The sequence below is a fragment of the Amblyomma americanum genome, chromosome 4, assembly GCF_052857255.1.
Source record: "Amblyomma americanum isolate KBUSLIRL-KWMA chromosome 4, ASM5285725v1, whole genome shotgun sequence".
Classification (NCBI taxonomy): Eukaryota; Metazoa; Arthropoda; class Arachnida; order Ixodida; family Ixodidae; genus Amblyomma; species Amblyomma americanum.
In genome coordinates, this window is record NC_135500.1 from 126,062,942 (window position 1) to 126,083,347 (window position 20,406).

At 47.0% G+C, this 20,406-nt stretch overlaps 1 protein-coding gene across 2 annotated transcripts; it reads right to left on the minus strand.

Moving 5' to 3' along the window:
* Positions 1–1,569: 1,569 nt before the first annotated feature.
* On the minus strand, positions 1,570–15,871 carry LOC144128325 (DNA damage-regulated autophagy modulator protein 1-like). 2 transcript variants are annotated; one of them, XM_077661645.1, is made up of 7 exons: positions 15,724–15,871; positions 14,485–14,797; positions 14,332–14,399; positions 11,900–12,075; positions 10,480–10,657; positions 5,313–5,377; positions 1,570–1,938 (listed from the first exon to the last, which is right to left on the minus strand). In XM_077661645.1, the coding sequence occupies exons 2-7, from the start codon at positions 14,661–14,663 to the stop codon at positions 1,789–1,791; spliced, it is 816 nt and encodes a 271-aa protein (XP_077517771.1). In that variant the 5' UTR covers positions 14,664–14,797; positions 15,724–15,871; the 3' UTR covers positions 1,570–1,788. The 2 variants fall into 2 exon arrangements, with proteins under 2 accessions (XP_077517771.1, XP_077517772.1); XM_077661646.1 differs by lacking the exon at positions 15,724–15,871 and adding an exon at positions 15,522–15,655.
* Between the last annotated feature and the right edge of the window lie 4,535 nt (positions 15,872–20,406).

Genomic DNA, 20,406 nt, shown 5'->3' on the forward strand with positions numbered 1-20,406 from the left:
GCTGCTCACCCGAGAAACGCGAGTGCCCCCCGGCGGCGGCTGTCGCAATCTCGATGGAAGCGATGGAAGAGGCCCGTATAGTGTGCGATGTCAGTGGACTTGAGAGAAACTCAGGTGGTCCAGAGCTCTCCACTACCACGTCCCTCAAAGCCTGGGTCGCTTCTGGACGTTATACCCAATAAAACCTTGTAACTGCTTACACGTGAAGACAAGCTGTTAAAATGCGGCAACGCATTTTTCATCATCCGCTTTTCAGTAGAAAAACTCACGATCATGGATTCCCGTTTTAATACTTCCGCTAAGCTTTTGGAATTTCCGCTTTTGTAAAAGCTGGAATACTTTACTATAAATCTCGAAAGTGCACTCGCACCATAAACCATAAAACACTCCGCTGTTACCATTCATTTTACGATATCACAGATGTCCGCTGAGTTCGTGCCGATTACTGCAGGTTGTACGGTGAATAATCCACAAAAGCTAAAATGTGTTCCCTGTGAACGTCTGAGATGTGCTCGGATTGTATTCTAGAGCAGATTTAATCTGAACATTCTGACGTCATCTGGCTGCCGGATGGAATTGATTCGATATGTACTTCGGGTATTTCACGGTATTGCAGTCTGCACGACCAGCACAGCCATGCACCATTTAACTGACCGGTTCACAAAAATTAGGACCCCTACTTCAGGTCCACATTGGTTCTTTGAAATAAGCTTCTTCACTGTAGTATGGCAGGGCAACTTTATACTATAGTTTAAGCTATTGGCTCACCCTGCACTAACGTGTTTTTGTTAAATTCTCTCAATTTTACGAACGCCTTGCTGATGTCAATAAGCATAAAACACTACACTGGCGCGCAAAACATGGTTCATTTATATTTCCTATTTCTTTTAGCATTATGTTGATTCGCGACACTCAACGTCCTTATCAGCTGCGTTTGCTTCGACGAAGAAGACAGTATCCAAATTTCCGCCTACTGAAGTTCAGCGTAGAAGTATGATATGCTTTACTTATGTTGTGCCCAAATATCTACAAGAGCATAAAGCGACAATTCCAGTTTACATCAGAACAAACTCGGTTAGGTGTTTTTCTGAAAACTTCTGGGGAATAATAAAATACTGAATATTTACCTCTTCATTCCGCTGACCTTACTGGCACGTATTGTGCATTTCCAGAATATTTTGACATGCTACTCACTGGTAAGGCTTAAAATTCTGAACAGCCATGAAACAATGTTATCTTAGGAACAACTCCCACTAGTGCGATGTGGCCGTTCTAATGTAGTTATTCGTCGAACAGACGAAGGTCACCGTCTCGGCCGAGATGGCCAGATCCCTAACAGAACCCCAGAACCCAACTGAGGTCCACAGTTATCTAAATTTTTTCATCTCAAAGTTTGATTATATACTGCTAGCGCACCATGATTCACTCGTTTTTTTTATGTTCACAGTAGCAAAACAATTACTTTGTCGATTTATTCGCCAAAACTAATTTAACCACTTCAAGATACGCCCGGTTTGGTACCGTTGAAGATAACGGAAGGCCGCGACATAAGACAGAGACACACCGAAATAAAGATGCCTATTAAAGCGATTTACTAAAATATATTTACACATAATACACGGTGTAGCAGTTCGCCGTTCATAAAATGTCATGAACGGTATGGAATAGATTCTCCACACTCAAGTCATTGCCAGTCAGAAGATCCGTTGTCAAGCCTCAGTAGCATAATGCGATGGACGCCAACGGGTGCAAAGAAGGCAAGTTCAGCCGCACCCGCTGGCATCCGGGCTATTCCCGCTTTGATCGGATGTCGTCCATATTCACTTTGAGTACAAACGTCGCCTTGCGGAAGTCAGGAATGTATGTCAGGACGTACGACTGGAAGATGAACACCATTATCCATTCAGCGATGACTGCGCCCAGCATACCTTGCGGGTACTGGAAAGAAAGCCACAAGGGTGACATTTTTACAAATGCACTGGGTGTAGAATGCGACTCATAGCATTCGCAGTAAATATAAGTTTAGAAGGCAATGAAGGAAAGAAGGAATAAATTAATTGAGTGCCAGACTGGATGGGTGAGTACAGGCGAAGAAAAGTTATCAGGGCCGCCATATTCGAAGGAAGTAAACTTTTCAATGAAAAAAGAAAGGACTCTTCCGCTTCGTTTTACACCTTTTTTTGAAAATAGAATGCCAGCTTAACTGCTCTGCGGCAAAGTATCAAATACCTCGTATTGTACGATGCGACAGAACTTCTTCCATCTGCTGTTCGCAAGCGCGAAAAAATAAATAAGGAAAACAAGTTCACAACTAAAGGACAGGTGACCGAGTACAAAAGCGAGACAGATACAGGAGTCCTAATATACCGAGCCTTGCCACGAGCGTCGAAATTAGAGGTTGTGTGGGCTTTGGAATCCCAAAAGCGGAAACAAACCTATATAGTACTGCACTCCCGGTATAATGTGCAAACCGGCATAAAGAAGTAAGTTATTCATAGCAGAGAGTGATAAAAAAGAATGACCCGCGCCTGCTCCAGGAAGATGAATAAGGCAATTCAATTAATAGTGGCTCCAAATAAATCTAGAGAACTGAGAGTCCGAAAGCGCCTGCCATTCAACCGGGCAACCAAACTGTACAGCGGTGCAGCATATAATACGGTCACCCACGACTTAATTGCTTTCGCTGATGACGCTGTCCTACAGCCGGCTGGTCGTGCGTGAGATGATAATCGTGCCACAAGAAAAACGCTGCGCCGATTAGAAACAATCGCGGCACTAGTAATCGTATTCTCCAAGGATAAGGACGCGATAATGATCGACATAAGGCGATGTCACGGAGGTGTTCGCAAGAAGCAGCGATTGCTTTGAAGCGCAGCCTAAACCGGCTGGTTGACTGAGCACATGTTTGGTTATACAGGAGGTTGTCGATGCGCAAGCGGCTGCCTGGAATTGCTCAGAAACTTCGACAGACAGATGTTTTTCGTTGCTAAGTCTAGTTTCCTCGAGGCAGTGCGTATAACTGTTGCGTCATCCGTAACGGCATCCAGAAATAATGAACGAAAATTGGGGTTAAGTTTTTACATTCAATACTGATTCTGCTGCTAGTGTGGTTGAATGGGACGCTTTCAAAGGAAGTAAAACATTTTCCACCGTGTTTCGTACTCGTCAGCAGTGCTGTTGTCGTTAAGAGACAAACTACGGCTGCATGCATTGCCACTTCAGTCTAATCTGAACTCTCATTCTGTATTTTCAAAAAAAAAAGAAAAGGATGCTACATTGACAAGACGGAGAACAAGACGGTGTCTGTGTCAGTTGCCTCGTTCTATGTATTGTCGATGTTGCGCCCCCCCCCCCCCCCTCCTTTTTTTTAATGAAACATGCAGCTTCGACTAGCCCGACAAGATACCTTACTGAATTCTCCATCGAGCAGAAACTGAAGTAGTAGAAATATTGACAAAATTGCTGCTTTCTCTCTGACAGGGAAAGAGAGGGTATGCCTGCAACATTGCACTGTAAATATTGGGCGAAGGTGTTTATTTACGGGATGTCGCGCTTAAAGAAACTGCTCGAGCTCCGGTGTTCATGGCTGGCTTATGCGTGACTGATTAATAAAGAACGCAAAATGAAGATTAAGACTCGAGTCGGTATTCCTTCGAGGCAAAACTCTTTACTTGAAGAGGAAAGTGACAAAGATACGAAGAGGGAAAAGAGCAATAAACTTATGCGTGAGTGTACCTTGTGTGTTTGTTTCGGATGGGCAGATAATGCGCCGGGATCGCCTGACGGATACGTGGCATAAAAGGTGTGAAATGACGAACACACATAAAATTGCCGTAATAGCATTTCGGAGACCTTGTAATCCCAAAGAGTAGGCTCTTGGCTCCAGAGTTGCTCGCTTAGCAAACCAAGGTGTTTTGATTTTGCATAAGTCGTCCTTTCCTCGCAAGCCCTTGGTTTGCAAAGATAAGTATCAGAGGAATCCTTGCCACGAAGAAGTCCTTGTCTCTCGCAGATAACGTCACAGACAAGGGCGTATAGATATATTTCGTTAACTTGAGTGTCAGCTGCTCCGTTTGTATCACTCCACCATTGATCTTTTCTACCACGTTTACGCGTTAGGGATATCTATCACCGAGTGATCTTTGGAATCAAGGTCTTTGCGAGTATGGCGTGATTGCCTATATATCTATAAGTGTCTTGTCCTTCTCGGCTCCCAACAGAAGTCTTAACGGCGGGCGCTTTCAAGGCCAATGGGCGACCGTAGACTGAAGCGAGCAACGGCGGAAAGCCAGGTCAGTGTCACAAGCAGTGCTCGCTACGTGCGAAGGACGTGCTTCTCTACGGCGGCAGTGACGTAAGAAACGCGCCGCAATCGGTACAGCGTCTTCCTTGTTCTCTATGTGCTGAATAAGCTTCCCACAATCGGCGTCCCGATCGTGATCTGAACGCGCAATCACCGCGCGTAGATAAATGTTACGTAAGATCGTCGCAGTTTCGCAATTAGAGAACGAGCGAAACACGACACCCAGCACGTACGCACTCGCACACTGGACTTAGTGTTCTCACACTAAGTAACACTCAAGCTACTGCCGTCTGACATATTGACTTTCACGTGCGTGCTTTAACGTTGGCAGCCGTCTACATTTCCACAAAAGTCGGTTGATCTTCCGTGAACTAAGTGCCAGTCAGTGGCGTCACTTCTTATGCCGTCTGCGAAGTATGAACGTCTGTTCCCGCTTTTAAAAATTTAATGCTGCTGGCTTTGGGGGCCATACGGCGATCCTTATGTTGAGCATCTTTTGGCAGCACGAGTAGCACGTCTGCTGCGGGCGTATATTTGACAGTTATAATTGATTCATGGATATATGTATTTTGTTGAGACCAGGAAATTTCCACCCAGTAAAGCGAATTATAAAACTGGAACGGAAGAGGAACGCAAAACAAGTTGGGAACACACAGTAGGATTTTGTAAAGGTTACAACTTTTTTTTTCGTTGTATGATAACAACAAGAAACCAAACAACTGCTTCATCTAGGGATTAAAATGTTCGAGACATTAGTAATGCTGGAGGTGTGGCGCGAACATCGGCTACCTTTCCACCATGTCAAGTATTCTTCCTGTCGTTTACTTTCATTAGCGCGAGCATTTGAAGACTTCCAGATAGCAGGATGGCTGCGAGCGAAATTTTGATCCTGGGGTTCTAGAAAGTTTCAAAGTCAGTCAGTTTTTATTTGCAGGAAAATCCCATCCTGCGGGTGGCAGAGACTAAAGGCATGGTTGCCTGACGAAGAAGTAGCATAAAGATGTCTTACCACTTTGCCCCGGCCGCTCGGTGGAATCATTAGGGTCATATCGAAGAGGAGCCAGTTGAACGCAGCTTTAGTGTTGGAGTAAAGTCAAGGAATATTGCACGTAAATGCTTGGGACACGTACAGTGGGGCACTTAACTCTGTTGCTTGCACAGTAGCCATTGCACTTCCTGTCAAAAACGAGGTAGGAGAATCACCTGATAAAAATGCAGCTTCATCATACCATCGTAAAGGGCCATTGAAGCTGGTTGAAACACTGCGCGTAATGCTGGTAAGCTGGATTTCTGCAGCCTGTAGAAATATATGTATTGCTTTAAATTCTTAAGCGATGTGCTACAACGCCCTTTACTCACAACCAGAGGTGGGCATCCTCACGAGAGCGAGCACTCATGAGGGTGTCCTCACCCTCGCCTCATGATGATTTCATTCGGTGAGGTAGGGGTTAGGGACGATGGGCGCATGAAAATTCGTGAGAGTGAGGGAGGAAAACATGGTGAAGTGAGGGCGAGGGAGGAAAGACATGGTAAGGTGAGGGTTAGGGAGGGAGAGATGCACTGTCTGAGGGCAGGGGTGGTGGCCCGAACCCCGCTCCGGAATAACGTGTTGTAGCGAAAGCTACATTACGGTAGCATTTCGAGCCTTCACCTTGGCGGCGCCGCCACGCTGTCATGTGGTTGGTCACGTGGTGCGGAGGAGCGGCCAGCGGCGCGGCGCCGTGGCTGATTACGTGATTCGTTGCGTGGTTCCCGGCCAGGCCGGCGTGTTGCCGTGCCCACATGATGGAATGTGTTCCTTCCCTTGAGCCACCTTGGCTTAAAACACGGAGAGAATTCCTGGCAATTCTCCCTCGCAGGAAATTCCGACAAGAAGTCTGCGAGTCCGATATGATTACCAGGAATTCGCGAGAGCAATCGCAGTCTCTTCTGTCTCAATAGAGGTACAAGCCCTTATGGTGAAGCTGGCTAGCTCCTTGTGACAGTAGACGATTGCAGCTGCCGCCAAGACTCTATCTTGGGCAGCTGGCTGCGTCTACAAAGATTGATTTTTTTTTTTTTGCCAGCAATGCGCTGTTCTACCTATTGAGCCCTTCCTTCCCTCCTGCCTCGGTGCACTTGTGGCTGCATGTGCTTAGGGATGATTAGGACTGTGTAGGTCAATCTGATGTCGTCTGGTACGTCCTCCGTCTCCTGAACCGTCCTGTGGCTGTCAGGGTATACCAGTCGTACCAGTAAGGCCCTGCCCGTGGTCGTGTGTATGTGTATAGGAAAGCGGGGCCGCAATGTGCCGGGCAAAGCAAACGACTGTATCTTACCATCGAAATAAAGCAACAGATAAGCCCCCTCGGTGAAGTCATCTCACGCTCCACCTTGCATTGAACGATATGCTAGCAAAGAAAAAAATTGTACTGTTCTTCAAATAGCAGTAACATCGCTTTGTTTATTTCTGTCTCTGGTGAGACGTGTGACCACGTAATGGCGCACCTGATATTACGAACCAAATTTATTGCAGCCGTGGTAGGAATTGACACTCACTATATGGGTAACGCGTATGCGTGCAAGAAAAAAAGGCCGCCACCGTCTGGAAGACGCTGAAGCAACGAGCGTTAGCTGTTTTGTTTACTAGACGAAGAAAGCGAAGAGGAACGCGCCACTCGTCGCGACAAACGGAATTTAATACCTTTTGAAAGGGGGTGGATTGCCACCATGCTCGGCTACGCGTGCACGCACGCCGCCTAGCGGAACGATCGCCGTCAAGCGCCATCTATGAGAGAAGTTACGATGCACGTCTACCCGTTGTCGAGTTACACCTCCTCAAGATACGTAATAATAATAATTGGTTTTTGGGGAAAGGAAATGGCGCAGTATCTGTCTCATATATCGTTGGACACCTGAACCGCGCCGTAAGGGAAGGGATAAAGGAGGGAGTGAAAGAAGAAAGGAAGATACGTCAAAACGGAATTTGCTGCGTTTGGGGGGGGGGGGGGGGAAATCCCGGGTTCGAACCCGACCGCGGCGGCTGCGTTTTTATGGAGGAAAAACGCTAAGGCGCCCGTGTGCTGTGCGATGTCAGGGCACGTTAAAGATCCCCAGGTGGTCGAAATTATTCCGGAGCCCTCCACTACGGCACTTCTTGCTTTCTTCTTTCACTCCCTCCTTTATCCCTTCCCTTACGGCGCGGTTCAGGTGTCCAACGATATATGAGACAGATACTGCTCCATTTCCTTTCCCAAAAAACTTATTATTATTAATTATTATTATTTGGGGGGCCAAGGTGGGCCTAGAATTCAGCTTGCGGTGCAGTAAGGTAACGTTTCAATTAGTAATTGCATGTATACAACGGGTACCTATTATTTAATTGTGGTTTTATTTCTATACCACAACCCATAGGGTTTTATTTGCCTACCAAATGCGGTACACAACTGTTGTCATAGTATATATATAGCGGAACGAATGTTATTTTACACAGCGGTCCTGTAAGAGGGCCGTTCTCCTACTCGTTATAGGATAATTTTGGGGGGAGGTGTAAAGCGAGGGGAGGGAAAAACCAATTTTAATGCCGCCTTTTTGAATTCAAGAAACGAAAACTATGCCGCCATTTTGTCCCTTGACGTCATACTCACTTAGTTCCACCTCTATCCACCATATTGGAACATCGCGTTAACATTGCGCGCGGTGGGTGGTTGTTTCTACAGTGCTATTCTAGATGGCGCTACAAGTCTCAGTGCGACATTGTTTTCTAGTTGCTGCCACAGATGGCGCTGTAATCTCAAGGTGGTAGGGAGAACCCACGCAATCTCGAAACGTGATGAGTGCTAACGCTCTTAAAATATCATGGGTGGTTTAGCTCGGGGTCAATCGCGAATTATCGTGCGCTAGCACCAATATCCCTGTTTTTGCATGCTTCCTTTTGAATTTCTATGCTTTTGTTTGACTTGAACTGGCTTAATTTGTTTATATATCATATGATGCATGTTTGCGTGATATTGCATCATTTTAGACTTGTACTGCGGCAGAATTGGTCATTCTCCACATTTACAGATCCTTGGGGGTTCTGATTCCGCTCCTGGCGCAGAGGTGCAGCGGTTAAGCTACGCGCCACTGCCCTGCGATGACAGGTGCTGCCATCGGCAGGCCTTGTGAGACCTATGTTGTTCCTGAGCAATCTCTCGCGACTAATCATTAATTGAACTGCCACGGTGGGCAGTTTGCTCACAATTCGATGGGTAGCTTGTGAGGACGACATAACGTCATGTGACAAAGATGACCACGTGTGGAAGCAGGCTTCGGACAAACAGACAACCACTTTTCGGCAGAGTGGAAGCTCTAGGACACTATGATGGCAACCACAGGAATCGTTTACTCCAGACTCGGGGAGTTAGTGATTACCGTTATTCAGCCCAAATGCTGCATTTTAGCGAACCGCTTGATTTTCATATGGCCCGAATAATGTTTTATTTTAAGCGATAGTAAAAGAGCCAAACTGCAGCGGAAAGCCGGCATCACAGTGGGGGGGAGCCACTTACGAAATAAAAAAACTCCACAGCTGGGGGAGCGGGATCCGAACACGCGGTGACGCCAGGGAGGGCCAGAAAATTTCTTAAAGTGGGGGTGAGGGCGAGGGAGTGCCGGATAGCTTTTCAAAACGAGGGCCAGGGTGAGTGAGGGCCATGGATTCAAAAGTGAGGGTAAGGGAGGAAAAGTAAAAATGAGGGCATTTTTCCACCTCTCCTCACAACTGAGTGAAAGGGGAAGTGATGTACTCTATACATTATAATAAAACAAACACACTGAAGTGTCAAATATGGTAATGTTTAAAATTTCTGGAGAATGGAAACGATCAATGTGTGCCTAGTTTCGTGAAATTTCACTGCAGTATACAACAAATCTGGCTCTCCGCAAGATGTGATGCTCTTAAAGGAGAGCTAGACGGTGGAAAAGTTTAATGTTCAAACGGCAGTTTCTGAATAGAAAAGAGTTCGCTTTAAAAAAAAAAAGGCTTAACTCCACTTTGATCTCGTTAAGCTCATCCACCTTCACCTTAATCACGGAGAGACCAAGTTTTTCAACAACGGGTAGCTGAATCTTTCCATCATAAACATTATCATTATTATTTATTTGTAACCCCCCCCCCCCCATTATATTATTTTCTCCTCAGCCAGAACCTAAATAATTTTTCTCGGCCCCTGCAGCTGACAGCACTGGACACAGGCTTAAAATAAACAAGGCTGCCCGAAACCTCCCCAGAGTTTGCAAGATTTCAGCACAAATCAGCGAACAGTATTTGACAACCAACAGGAGTGAGTGGTTCACTCACATCTATGCACGACATGGAAAGCTACAAAAAAATTTGGAGGGCAAACTTAAGCTCCGCCTTAAGGGTGATAGCCTAATGAGTTAATTCCCATATACGCAGGAGGGCAAACTTAAGCTCCGCCTTAAGGGCGCTAGCCTAATGAGTTAATTCCCATATATGCAGAAGGTCATTCTCTACCCTTACAAAAATTTCTTTAGACAGTCTATAGGCTGCCCATAGACTTCTGTCTATAAATACCATAGACTGTCTGTAGACCAATCCTAGAGAATAGTCTATAGGCAATACAAATTTCATAGACAACCTATAGATTTATGGTCATACACTTTCAGTACTTTTGTCTACAGAGAGGCTATAGACTACGAATAGAGAAAAAGAAATATCTATAGAAAGGCAATAGAGTTTATATGATGTCTATAGACTGTCTATAGACCATTTTTATAGGGGTAGTCTCTACTTTACATTCATAGACCCCTGAGAGTCCTCATACCCCACTTGGCGCGGTGGTGCAGCGGATAAGCGATGCTTTGATGACCTGCGATGGCAGGTGCTCAAAGCGGCTGGTCTTGTGCGACCCAGGTGGCTCTTCATTATCAATCATTATTTTAACTGCCACCTGCCACGGTGGAAATTGTGTTCGCTATCCCGTGCATAGGTTGGACGACGCCGCAAGGTCACGTGACCTAGGTAGCTCACCTGTCTTTTAGGTTGATCTCTCCATTGGGACCACCTGCCGGTGCAGTGCCCTTGATCTTCCGCTCACGGCGCCGGCGCTGACAACGCCGACGCCGGATTTTCTGGAGAACTGGGTCTTTAACGCTATCGAGTTAAAATGTGTCACGTTTCGCGCAAAGGATACTGATCATCATGGCGACGATACCCACAGTGGAAAGGAGCGCCCTGACGTAGAAGAGGGGTGACGTCTTCCAGCGTGGCTCCGTGAGGTAATGAAGATAGAGGTGCATTAGCGTCGTAGCATAGCCGATGCCGAAAACCATGCATGCTCCAATCATGTGAGGCACGAACATGGACGAGTACTGCGGGAGGAGAAAAACACGAGGGAAGAGTGAGCTAGAAGGGGAGCAATTTGACTAGCCAAACAAACAAACAAACAAATGGAAAAGGAGTTCAGGAACACATCTCTCCACAGCTCTTCTGCTTGCGAGAAAATGTAACCACAAAACCTCCCTTTACTCCGGGCTACACTAAGATCACATATAGTCAAACACCGCCACAGGTAGTAGGTGGTGCTACAATTGAAATGTTCCCGTGACTGCGTCAAATAGTATCTCTACTTTTGCGCGAAGTTTCAGTAAAAAAAAAATAACATTACTGCCCCGTTGCTGCACGCATTGCTTCGGGGTGATTAAACCAGATTTTGTGTGATGCGAACCTTTGTTTATCATCCCCAGATCGCGCACACTTATCGCTATGTTTGTTTCCCGCGAAGCGATCAGAAGGCCGTAAAACAGTGACGATCACTCATTGTAGTTCCTAAGAGACGTGATATCGTTGTCAATGATTCAGTCGCCTTGTCTGGGATGTTCGTTTCCCTGTAAACTATATCCTGAGTGTGACTGATAAAGAAGCGCACTCTCATCACTATGATCGTCTCTTGAACTTGCTGCTGTCGCGGTCGCCGAATTGTTTGCTTGTGGGCAAAATTGCCTCCATCGAATAGCCCAAGTTCTGCGCCACATTAATTTTTTTTTCATTTGTACGGCAGAGCCTTATGTTCCGGTCACGTGAAAATATGTGCTATGACAGCACCTGTAAGAAAAAGAATGGAGACCACTATTTCGCGCCTCTTTAAGCTGAGGACGCCCATTATTCTGGAAATGTGTAGTACGTTTTCAAGTCATTCTACATGCTGAGTAATATATTATGTAATGCATATTATGTATTATGTAGCTTAGTTTTTTTATCTTCTAGAGTCTGATTTCTTTGTGTTTCAAGAACGACAACACCTCAAGTGATTTTTTATGCTTGTCTTAACTAAGAAGTTTTTATCCGGTCGGCATCAGTCTCCCTACATGCAGATTACACGTAACCTACACCATGTGGGAAGGACACCAAAAAAAAATTTGACAAGTCGCCGAGGCTGGTAACTAACCTGAAGAGGAAAGCTGCGTACATGGCGTGAAATACTTGTTGCTAAATGGCAAAAATGGTTAGCGTTCAGTTTGGGGGGCTTAACATGTTTAAATGCACGATGCCTTCTATGGTGCATACTTGCTTTGCCTTCAGTCTTCGTCGTTGTATGAAGGACTGCCACTCACCCACGTGCAGTCCCTTCGCAGATGTCCGGTAGGGGAAAGTGACACGATGATTCCGCCCAGACAAACAAGCACGCCGCCCGTGCAGCTCCAGCGGTTGACTTGCTCCACGCGGACGTCCACGGGATTCCAGTTCTGGTGCCGGACCATGAGGTACTTCATGCACATCCCTATAGCGCCTGCCAAGACATCATGTGTTAAAATCCTATGCGCGCAGATAATTAGCGAGCATTTTCATATTACTGTCGGGTAAAAATCCCGGTTATTAAAAAAGCATCAAATTACATCGCGAAACTCCAACTTAGCAGCGTTTCCGAACTAACTAGAGTAAGTAATTTTTCTTGTGTGTGCTGCATGGTTTTATTTTCTCCCCGTTTCGAGTTTCCAGAGTGCTGTCTGCTTAGAATCATTAAGTAAGCGATAGAGAGCTTGTCAGTGTGGCGGAATTGCGCGCAGAAGGAGCTCTTCGCTTGAGCTGTCTACAATTGAAGTGCGCTGTAATCTACTGCAGCTACGCGAAACAGGTACGAATGAGCGTCTCGCTTTTGCAGGCGCTCGGGGCAGATATTGCGCCACACGAATTGCGAAGCTTGCTTAAGACCCGATGCAGCGTTCAAAAAGCGCGCCACGCGGGCGACTAATAAGTGAAAGAGAGTGGTACGCCCAGTAAATAACGGTCCCCGCTTTAAGATCGCGTTGTACAGGTTCCATCAGAAACAGCGCGCCGTTCACATAGTAGCAAAAATAAGACTGCAAGAGGTCACGGTCTTCTCAGAGTTCAAGCTGTTCTCATGACTTCGAGTTATGCCGTAAGTGCAGAGATGAGACCTTCAACTGCTTTACGACCGTGGCGGCGGTGTATAGCGCATCCCAGTTGTCGTTATGCGGTGCGACCGTTAGTGTTAGCGCAATGGCGAGGACGATGCGGGAGATACAGATAAGCGCAGTTGCACAACTTTTCCTTGAAAAACCAGCATCCAAGCGCTCCGCTGCATCAGCAAGGCTGGTATCTACGAATGAAGCCTCAGCCATGCCAGCTCAGCAAGTATCTTCTCTCCTTTCGTCCCAATCATGCTCGGCATTGCGGGCATAAATTATGTGAAGTCAAAACACGATTCTTTTTGTGATGTAAGTACTAGAGTACTAAACACTAAAAAATCAAGAGTATATGTTACCTTTCATTCCAATAGTGGCTGAGCGTAACCCGAAGTTTTAATCCTCTGCTAAGGCATAAGCTAAATCCGGGCTCTGTGGCATGACGTGCAGTCGGGAGGCCCGGATTAGTTTCAATCGCCTAGGCATACCCGAAAATTCTTGACAAAGGCATTTTTGAACGAGAACCAATTTATGGACGCAGTTTTTTTCATATAGTGTAAGATTTCATTATAACAATCAATATCTGCAGATCTCCCGTCGGCAGGCTTGCATTTTTTTATATTAACATTTTTGCTGCCGTCAAAAGTGTTCCCCACTGTTTTTTTATGGCTGTCTTATACTCGGTGCGAGTGATGGAAACACTCAAAAAGGAAGATTTTCCGTCACATCGGAAGAAAGCACCATTACCTTCAAAACTTCCATAAAAATACCTTACGATATTCCAATATTCAAAATTTTTGTCCAAGAATGTTGGACCTTTCCTAACTATGAACAAAATCTCAAAAAGAAGGAGTGTTTACGTTTCACCTTTATCGAAGGACTGTCTTCACTGCGACCACAGGAAAATCGGCCATCTCGCGCTTAGCAGGGGAGCGCTTTACCCGCCATACACGCAATGCTGATGAGCTAAAAACTAAATTATATTAAAATAGAACAGTTTTTGCTGTTTTTTTTTCAAAACAAAAAAAACAGTACACTGTGGTTATCGTGAATCCCGATGCGCTAAGCACCACCGCTCACAGCGACATAAATGCCAGAACGGGGATGCCAGAAGTATTCCACAGCGTTGACAAAACGCCACGACTCTTTTCAATATTTCTTGCGTTAGGTTAGGCTTTGTTTCTTCCAGATGAATCAGTGAGTAATTCGTTCTTGTGGCAAAAGACACGCTGATTTCAATAAGAAAAGCGACGCTGATAAGCGAGTACCGCCTGCACCGCCTTTTTTTTAATTGGTTTTTGGGGAAAGGAAATGGCGCAGTATCTGTCTCATATATCTTTGGACACCTGAACCACGCCGTAAGGGAAGGGATAAAGGAGGGAGTGAAAGGAAGAATAGGTGCCGTAGTGGAGGGCTCCGGAATAATTTCGACCACCTGGGGATCTTTAACGTGCACTGACATCGCACAGCACACGGGCGCCTTAGCGTTTTTCCTCCATAAAAACGCAGCCGCCGCGGTCGGGTTCGAACCCGGGTACTCCCGACCACTAGCAGAGCGCCCTAACCACTGAGCCACCGCGGCGGAATTTGGAGAACGGCGATGGCTGAGCTCAACTCACCTATAAAAGACGTGGCTGACAGGAGCAAGCCGAACAGTATACTCTGTGGAGGGTCTCCCCCGGCGTCACTGCAATGAAATCGCACCGAGGACGTTCTCCAGTCGGCCTAGCACAATGACGCGGTGGTGACGATTACAGGTCGAGGCTTCTCACCTTATGAAAGGAAGGATGGCGGGGGTGTCTCCCAGGTACACACTGATGGCGTACGGCACAAGTATGGCCAAGAGCGAGCTCAAGAATCCCGCGATGGGCACGTAATGTAGCTTCGTGAACGTAACGAACAAATATTGTTCATTGTAGAGGTTGTTGGTGTAGCTCAGGGGCGCCGGCATGGTTCAACGTTCCTTAGGTGCACAGATTTTAACTTGAATTGCAGGCGCAAAAACGACTTTTAGCAACCAGTTTCCGCGGGCTAGCCTTCGAGCAATCACATGGCCATCCTCTTCTAGCCGTGATGGGTGTCGCCCTGCGAGCAAGAAATGAAGACGCAGGTCGAAATCAGAGAAGTTTTCTTTAGACGCTCGCAAATGGAACTACTGTGCGCAACACAGCTACATTGCATAGCTTCGAACCTGCGCAGATAACCGTACTGATACGCGTACAGAGGCAAACAAAATAAAAAAAAATACAGAGAAAGCCACTAAAAAATGTTTTTTTATAGTTTTCGCTCGAGTCGAAGAAGGTTAGTCGGGAAGCGTACGCACAAGGCATTACTTAACTTTTACGGCGGCGTTACGACGCTCATTTTAGATATCGTAAAAATGCTTGGCTGCTTCGGGAGCGTGCACAAGATAAATATGCTGCTATGTAAACCACAGGCGTGTATCTGGATCCATGCCTAAGGATCTCTTTTTGGGTTACTGAAATGAAGAACACCCCATTTCTATGTGGTTTTCAGTGACTATGCCGGCTATGTTGAGCGAGGTTGTAAAACATACAAAAATAGCTATCGCTTATCTAAGCTGTAAAAAAAAAAGACACTTTCTTTTAAAATCTGCTACGGAAAGCTCTGGGAATACCTGGCGGATTAGAAAATATCGCTATATTAAGCGAAAACGGCGCAAAACTAGACGTGCCGAAAATTCAGGAATAATATAAATGCAACTTCTCTACAAAAAAAAAGGCCTACTAGAAAAAACAGGAACAAAACAAGCAGGATCAGCTGTGAACTGTTCGAAAGCTGCCATCACCTTAGTTAAACAACTATTCGGCGTTTCGCTTCTGGACAAGGTATTATCGCAAGAACGATGAAGACACGTGATTTGCGAGCAGTTGTCAACTAAACCGATTCACTGCCTGAACGGATCGCAGATTAAACCGGGTAAAGCCATGCGGCAGTAAGAACACGTGCCAGTGCACAAGTAGCGCACCGAATCAAGACAAAGCTCTCACCTTTTTCACACGCTCGGAAGACGCTACCACGCGACCGGTCTTTGTGAAGCCTCGACGGCGACGGCTGGTCCCACGGGCGACAGCATCGCAGGTGAAAAGGAGGAAAAGATCCCAGTTGAGAAAGAAAAGGAGAGGAAAAGGGAGGAAAGAAGAAGCCAATGATCATAACGGCTGAGGAGTCAATGCATTATGATGAAGGAAAAAGAAAGGAGGATCGAGTGAACGAGAGAGATGAGTCGGAGAGGGAGCGAGAGACTGGTTCGCTAGACAAACAGCGAGGGCACCGTTTGCCGCCACGACCGCGAAGGTTAGGAAACTCCCGGCGACCAGCCTTGGCGCGGCGAGCGCGTGGTTTGGCACGCCCGCTGATTGAAACGCGCGTGCTTACTGCCGTCACCAGAGGCAGAGGAGACCGTGTCGGAAGCTGCTCAGCCGGCACGCGCCGCTATTTATTCCTCATCGCTGTCACGTACCCCATGTTCCTTGACAATATGACGTCGTCACAGGTCGTAGAGAGAGCGGAGCTTATGTGGGTGCTGTCGTTACTATTATGCTACCGGAAAGCTGTTATGAGGACAGGATTATAAGTGCCGCCTGGGGGAAGTAAGCCATAAAGATAAATAGACCCGGAGGTGCCTTGTTCAAGTGGCTGGACGTTGCGACGTCTGCCTCGTGCCGGAGTAATCAACCTACAGCGAACGCAGCTGTTACTATTTGATGGCGTCAAGTGAAAATAATCGCGCGTGTTTACGGCTGATTCCGTCGAAAACACGTTTCGTGAAAGCTCAACGGCGATTATAATGCAGGTGTGGTTGTACCCGCTGTAATGCCAAGTGAAAGGCAAGTTCCAGTTCCTTGTAGGCCGGAGAATTCTTAATATTCTTAATGCTAACTTCTAACCAAGCAAAGTCCGCCTTTTGATTTTATTGTTCTTGTTTTTGATTCACTGTCTCTGAGATAAGTGAATTGTGTTGAGTGTTTTGTCTAATGGCTGCATTGCTTGAAAGTAGTGTGGTCCAGTCTTGTGCCATATACTATATAGTGCTTGTTTGCAAAACAATAAAGGGTTAATAGTCAGCGCCTACATTGAATTCTGTGCGTGTTTGCCTGCTCCCTTTTCCTTCTGGTTGCTGCTACAATGTACCCACTAGCCCTGAGCGAAACTTTGACCAAGTGATTTGCCATCGTGGCGAACATGTCTCCATCAGGGATGGAAAATTCCCACCGATGCAACCTTTACATGCGCTGAGAGCGTCACACAACCGTCCAATAAGGCAATACTTAGGCGACCGGCTACGTCTAGAAGTGGAAGAATATTCGCACGGGGCATGCGCGTTGAGCAGAACCACGAAGAAGGGACCACCATCAGGGTTCTGCCATTATGGAATAAGCTATTTTGCGTCTGCAGGAAAAACTACGCCAAGGACCTCCTCCGAGATTTATGCCGGCCTAGGGATCAGCGTAGTATGGTGATAGCAAAGAAAATTATCAGAGCTATGCTAACCAGCTGAGCGCATTATTTAGCGCAAACTGGTCGGAATTAGCGCCACTTCTGGCATGTAAGGTCCGTCTGGCGCATACATGCAACGAGTACGCTAACGCTGCTGCAAGTACATTTACAGGCATTTTATGCACGTTAGGAGGCAACCCGACACACAAATAGCTACACGGCTTTGGTTTTCCATTGCGCGCACATTTAGCTACTTGGCTTTGACCTCTTTGTTTCGAACACGCTTAGGCACTTGGCTTAGCCTCTCTGTTTCGAACTCGTTTGGCCAGTGGGCTTCGCATCTTTATGAGCCAGCACCATGGGGAACTTGCGCTGAAATTTGCGATGCCGATTGCAGCGCCATAACACACTGCCTAGCGAGAAGAGCAAGCAGTTTTGGGTAGTACTCTTAGTACTTTTCCGCGCCACCTTCAAAAGGCGCTTGTTGGCGTGAGCCGCCGCGCTCTGTCGAAGGCGCACGTTCAGTGCGTCAGCTATCTGGGCTACGCCGAGAGAAGCTAGGCAATGAATGCTGTCAGCCAAACGCGGGTATCTAATCGTGCAGAATGCGTTCTCGCGTTTGCAGCGGCCCAAGCGGCTCACAAATGCAGTTTTGAGTCACCGAATGGAACAATTGCAGTGCCACCTTGGCAGCGCAGGTTCCCCATAGAGAAACGTACTTACGTTAAGAGCGGACACTCAAGGCGTTTCGCGGCCGAGCGAGAAGGGGTCTGACCATCCGCCAGGCGGCCTATGCTAAGTGCCTTTTGGTGTTTGTACACGCTTTCGGGCAGTAGTTTTAAACCGAGTTAAGGGTAGAAAGGCTAGCGGAAGTGTGTGTATCGAAGGTTTTTGCGTAGAAATTTTGGAAGGCTTTTACCTTGCGTATTGCTGAAAGTTTTTGGTGTAGGATTTTTGGCGGGCGTTTACGTTGCGTAGTGCCGAAGGTTTTGGGTAGGAATTTTGGTGGGCTTTTACGTTGTGTAGTGCCGAAGGTTTTTTGTGTAGTAATTTTGGCGGGCTTTTACGTTGCGCAGTGCCGAAGGTTTTTGTGCAGGAGTTTTAGCGGGCTCTAACGTTGACTAGTGCCGAAGGTTTCTTCTCTAGGAATTTTGGCGGGCTTTTACGTTGCGTAGTGCCGAAGTTTTGTGTAATATTCTTGGCGGGTTTTTACGCATAGGAATTTTGGCGGGCTTTCACAAGGCGTAGTCGGCCGAACGATGGGTCGGCAAGCTAGGAAAGTTAAGGAGGACAAGGACGGGGAGTTAGTACAGTGCCAGGAGTGCGACCGTTGGTGTTACTTAGATGAGACAGGGTTCGGGAGCTTAGCCGAGGCGGATGAGGCTAGCTTCGTGTGTAAGATGTGCAAGCGGTTTGGGGACGCCGTTCATGCGTTAAAAGGGGAATGGGAAGCTGGGTTTAATGCACTTAATGCGGACCGGCAGGTCGAACGAGAGGCACGGATTAAGCTGGAAGCTCAGGTCGCCGATTTGATTAAAAAGGAGGAGAATAATGCCGCCCTGTTGAAGCGAATGGTGGGCGAGATTAAAGAAGAGCGGGAAAAGCGGACCCAGCTAGAAAAACAGGTTGAAGCGCTCAGGTCGCGGCCGGCTGGGCACCCCAGTTCGGAGAAGGGTCAGGTGGGGGACGAGGCTCGTCGATCGTACAGTGCTGTAGTGCAGCGAGCATTGAGTGAGAAAAATGAGAACGAAATGAAAAAGGTTAAAGCGGGCATGGAAACTCGCGACAATAGCGTACAGCGGCAGGAGAGTCAGCTAGAGCGATCCGAAGGCCAACAGATGGAATTAGGAAGCGAACGTTTGGGGCGCAGGAGAGCTCTGGTGGTCGGGGACTCGAATGTAGCGAGGGTTGAGGGAGGCGTTCTGACGGCAGTGAAGGCAGACAGGCGGGTGCAGGTGGAGGCTCAGTCGGGAAAGTGCATGGTGGATGCAATGGCCAGAGCCCGGGAGGTGGTGGTGGGCAGCATGGATACCGAACACCTTGTGGTCATCCATGCTGGTCTCAATGATGTACTGCAGGGGAGGAGCCAGAATCTTGAGACGCAGTTGGAGGTGGGGATGCGTAGGCTTAGAGAGGCCTCTGAGAGTGTGCATGTGACCATATGCACAATCCCAGAGGTCCAGAGGCAGGCTCGCGAAACGGAAAGGAGGGTTGTGGAGACTAATCGGGTAATTAGGCTATTGAGTCGACGACTAAGATACGAGGTGATGGAGGTCAACAGGGAAGTGTACGAGGTTAGGCCCCACCCTTTTGCACAGGATGGCATCCACTACGGTGGTGCCGCTGGCAAGAAGGTGGGTAGTAGGCTAGGTCGCCAGGCAACAGCTTTTTTGGGGGGACCCAGAGCTCTGAAGGAACCAGTGTAGAGAATAAAGAATTAAGATCAAACGTACAATGGAACCATAGGGGAAGAAAGAGACGCAAGCGACAGGGCCAAGTTAATTCAGATATAGGTTTCATTAACATGCAAGGTGGCAGGAATAGACTGAAATGGGAGGAAATAGAAGAACAGTTAAGACAGGAGGAATTGATGGTATATGGTTTAGCGGAAACACATCTTAGAGACATGGAGCAACCACCCCGTAACCCAGAGTACGCATGGGAATATTGCAATAGAACAGAGGGCTGCAGAAAGGGAGGTGGAATTTGGGCATTCATTCATAAAAGTATGAATTTTCAAAGGGTTAGACTGGGATGCAGGGAACATTTATGGCTAAAAGGAACAGTGGCAGGCAAGCAAACACTCCTTGGCTTTGTATACCTGTGGACAGGGGTTAATGCCAAAGAGGAAAACAGGAAAATGTTAGAATGTATTGCAAGCGACATTGATGAGCTAGGAGGACAGGGCGAGATAATTATATTAGGCGACATGAATGCACACATAGAAGGCCTGGATGGGTACACGGATTCGACAGGAAGCATGCTGCAGGACATGTGTGACAGGCATGATTTAGTTGTATGCAACAGCACCGAGAAGTGTGAAGGGCTCATAACATGGGAGGCGGGGAGTCTGCACTCGACGATAGATTATGCACTAATGTCACAGAGGATGTATAACAGATTAGGGGTAATGAGCATAGATGAAGATGGCTCCTGAAGTCTAGGTAGTGACCACAAGCGTATCAAGTTGAGCTTCAGAAGAAAAAGCAATGTAGGACTGAATCAAGATAAAC

Bases quoted from the DNA above. Each gene is read 5' to 3' on its own strand.
- LOC144128325 (XM_077661645.1), bottom strand. From the start codon at position 14,663: ATGCCGGCGCCCCTGAGCTACACCAACAACCTCTACAATGAACAATAT. The intron at 12,076-14,331 runs GTGAGTTGAGCT...ATGTCTTGGCAG, and splicing joins GTCAGCCACGTCTTTTATAG to GCGCTATAGGGATGTGCATG. The intron at 1,939-5,312 runs GTAAGACATCTT...CTTTCTTTCCAG, and splicing joins CGAGCGGCCGGGGCAAAGTG to TACCCGCAAGGTATGCTGGG.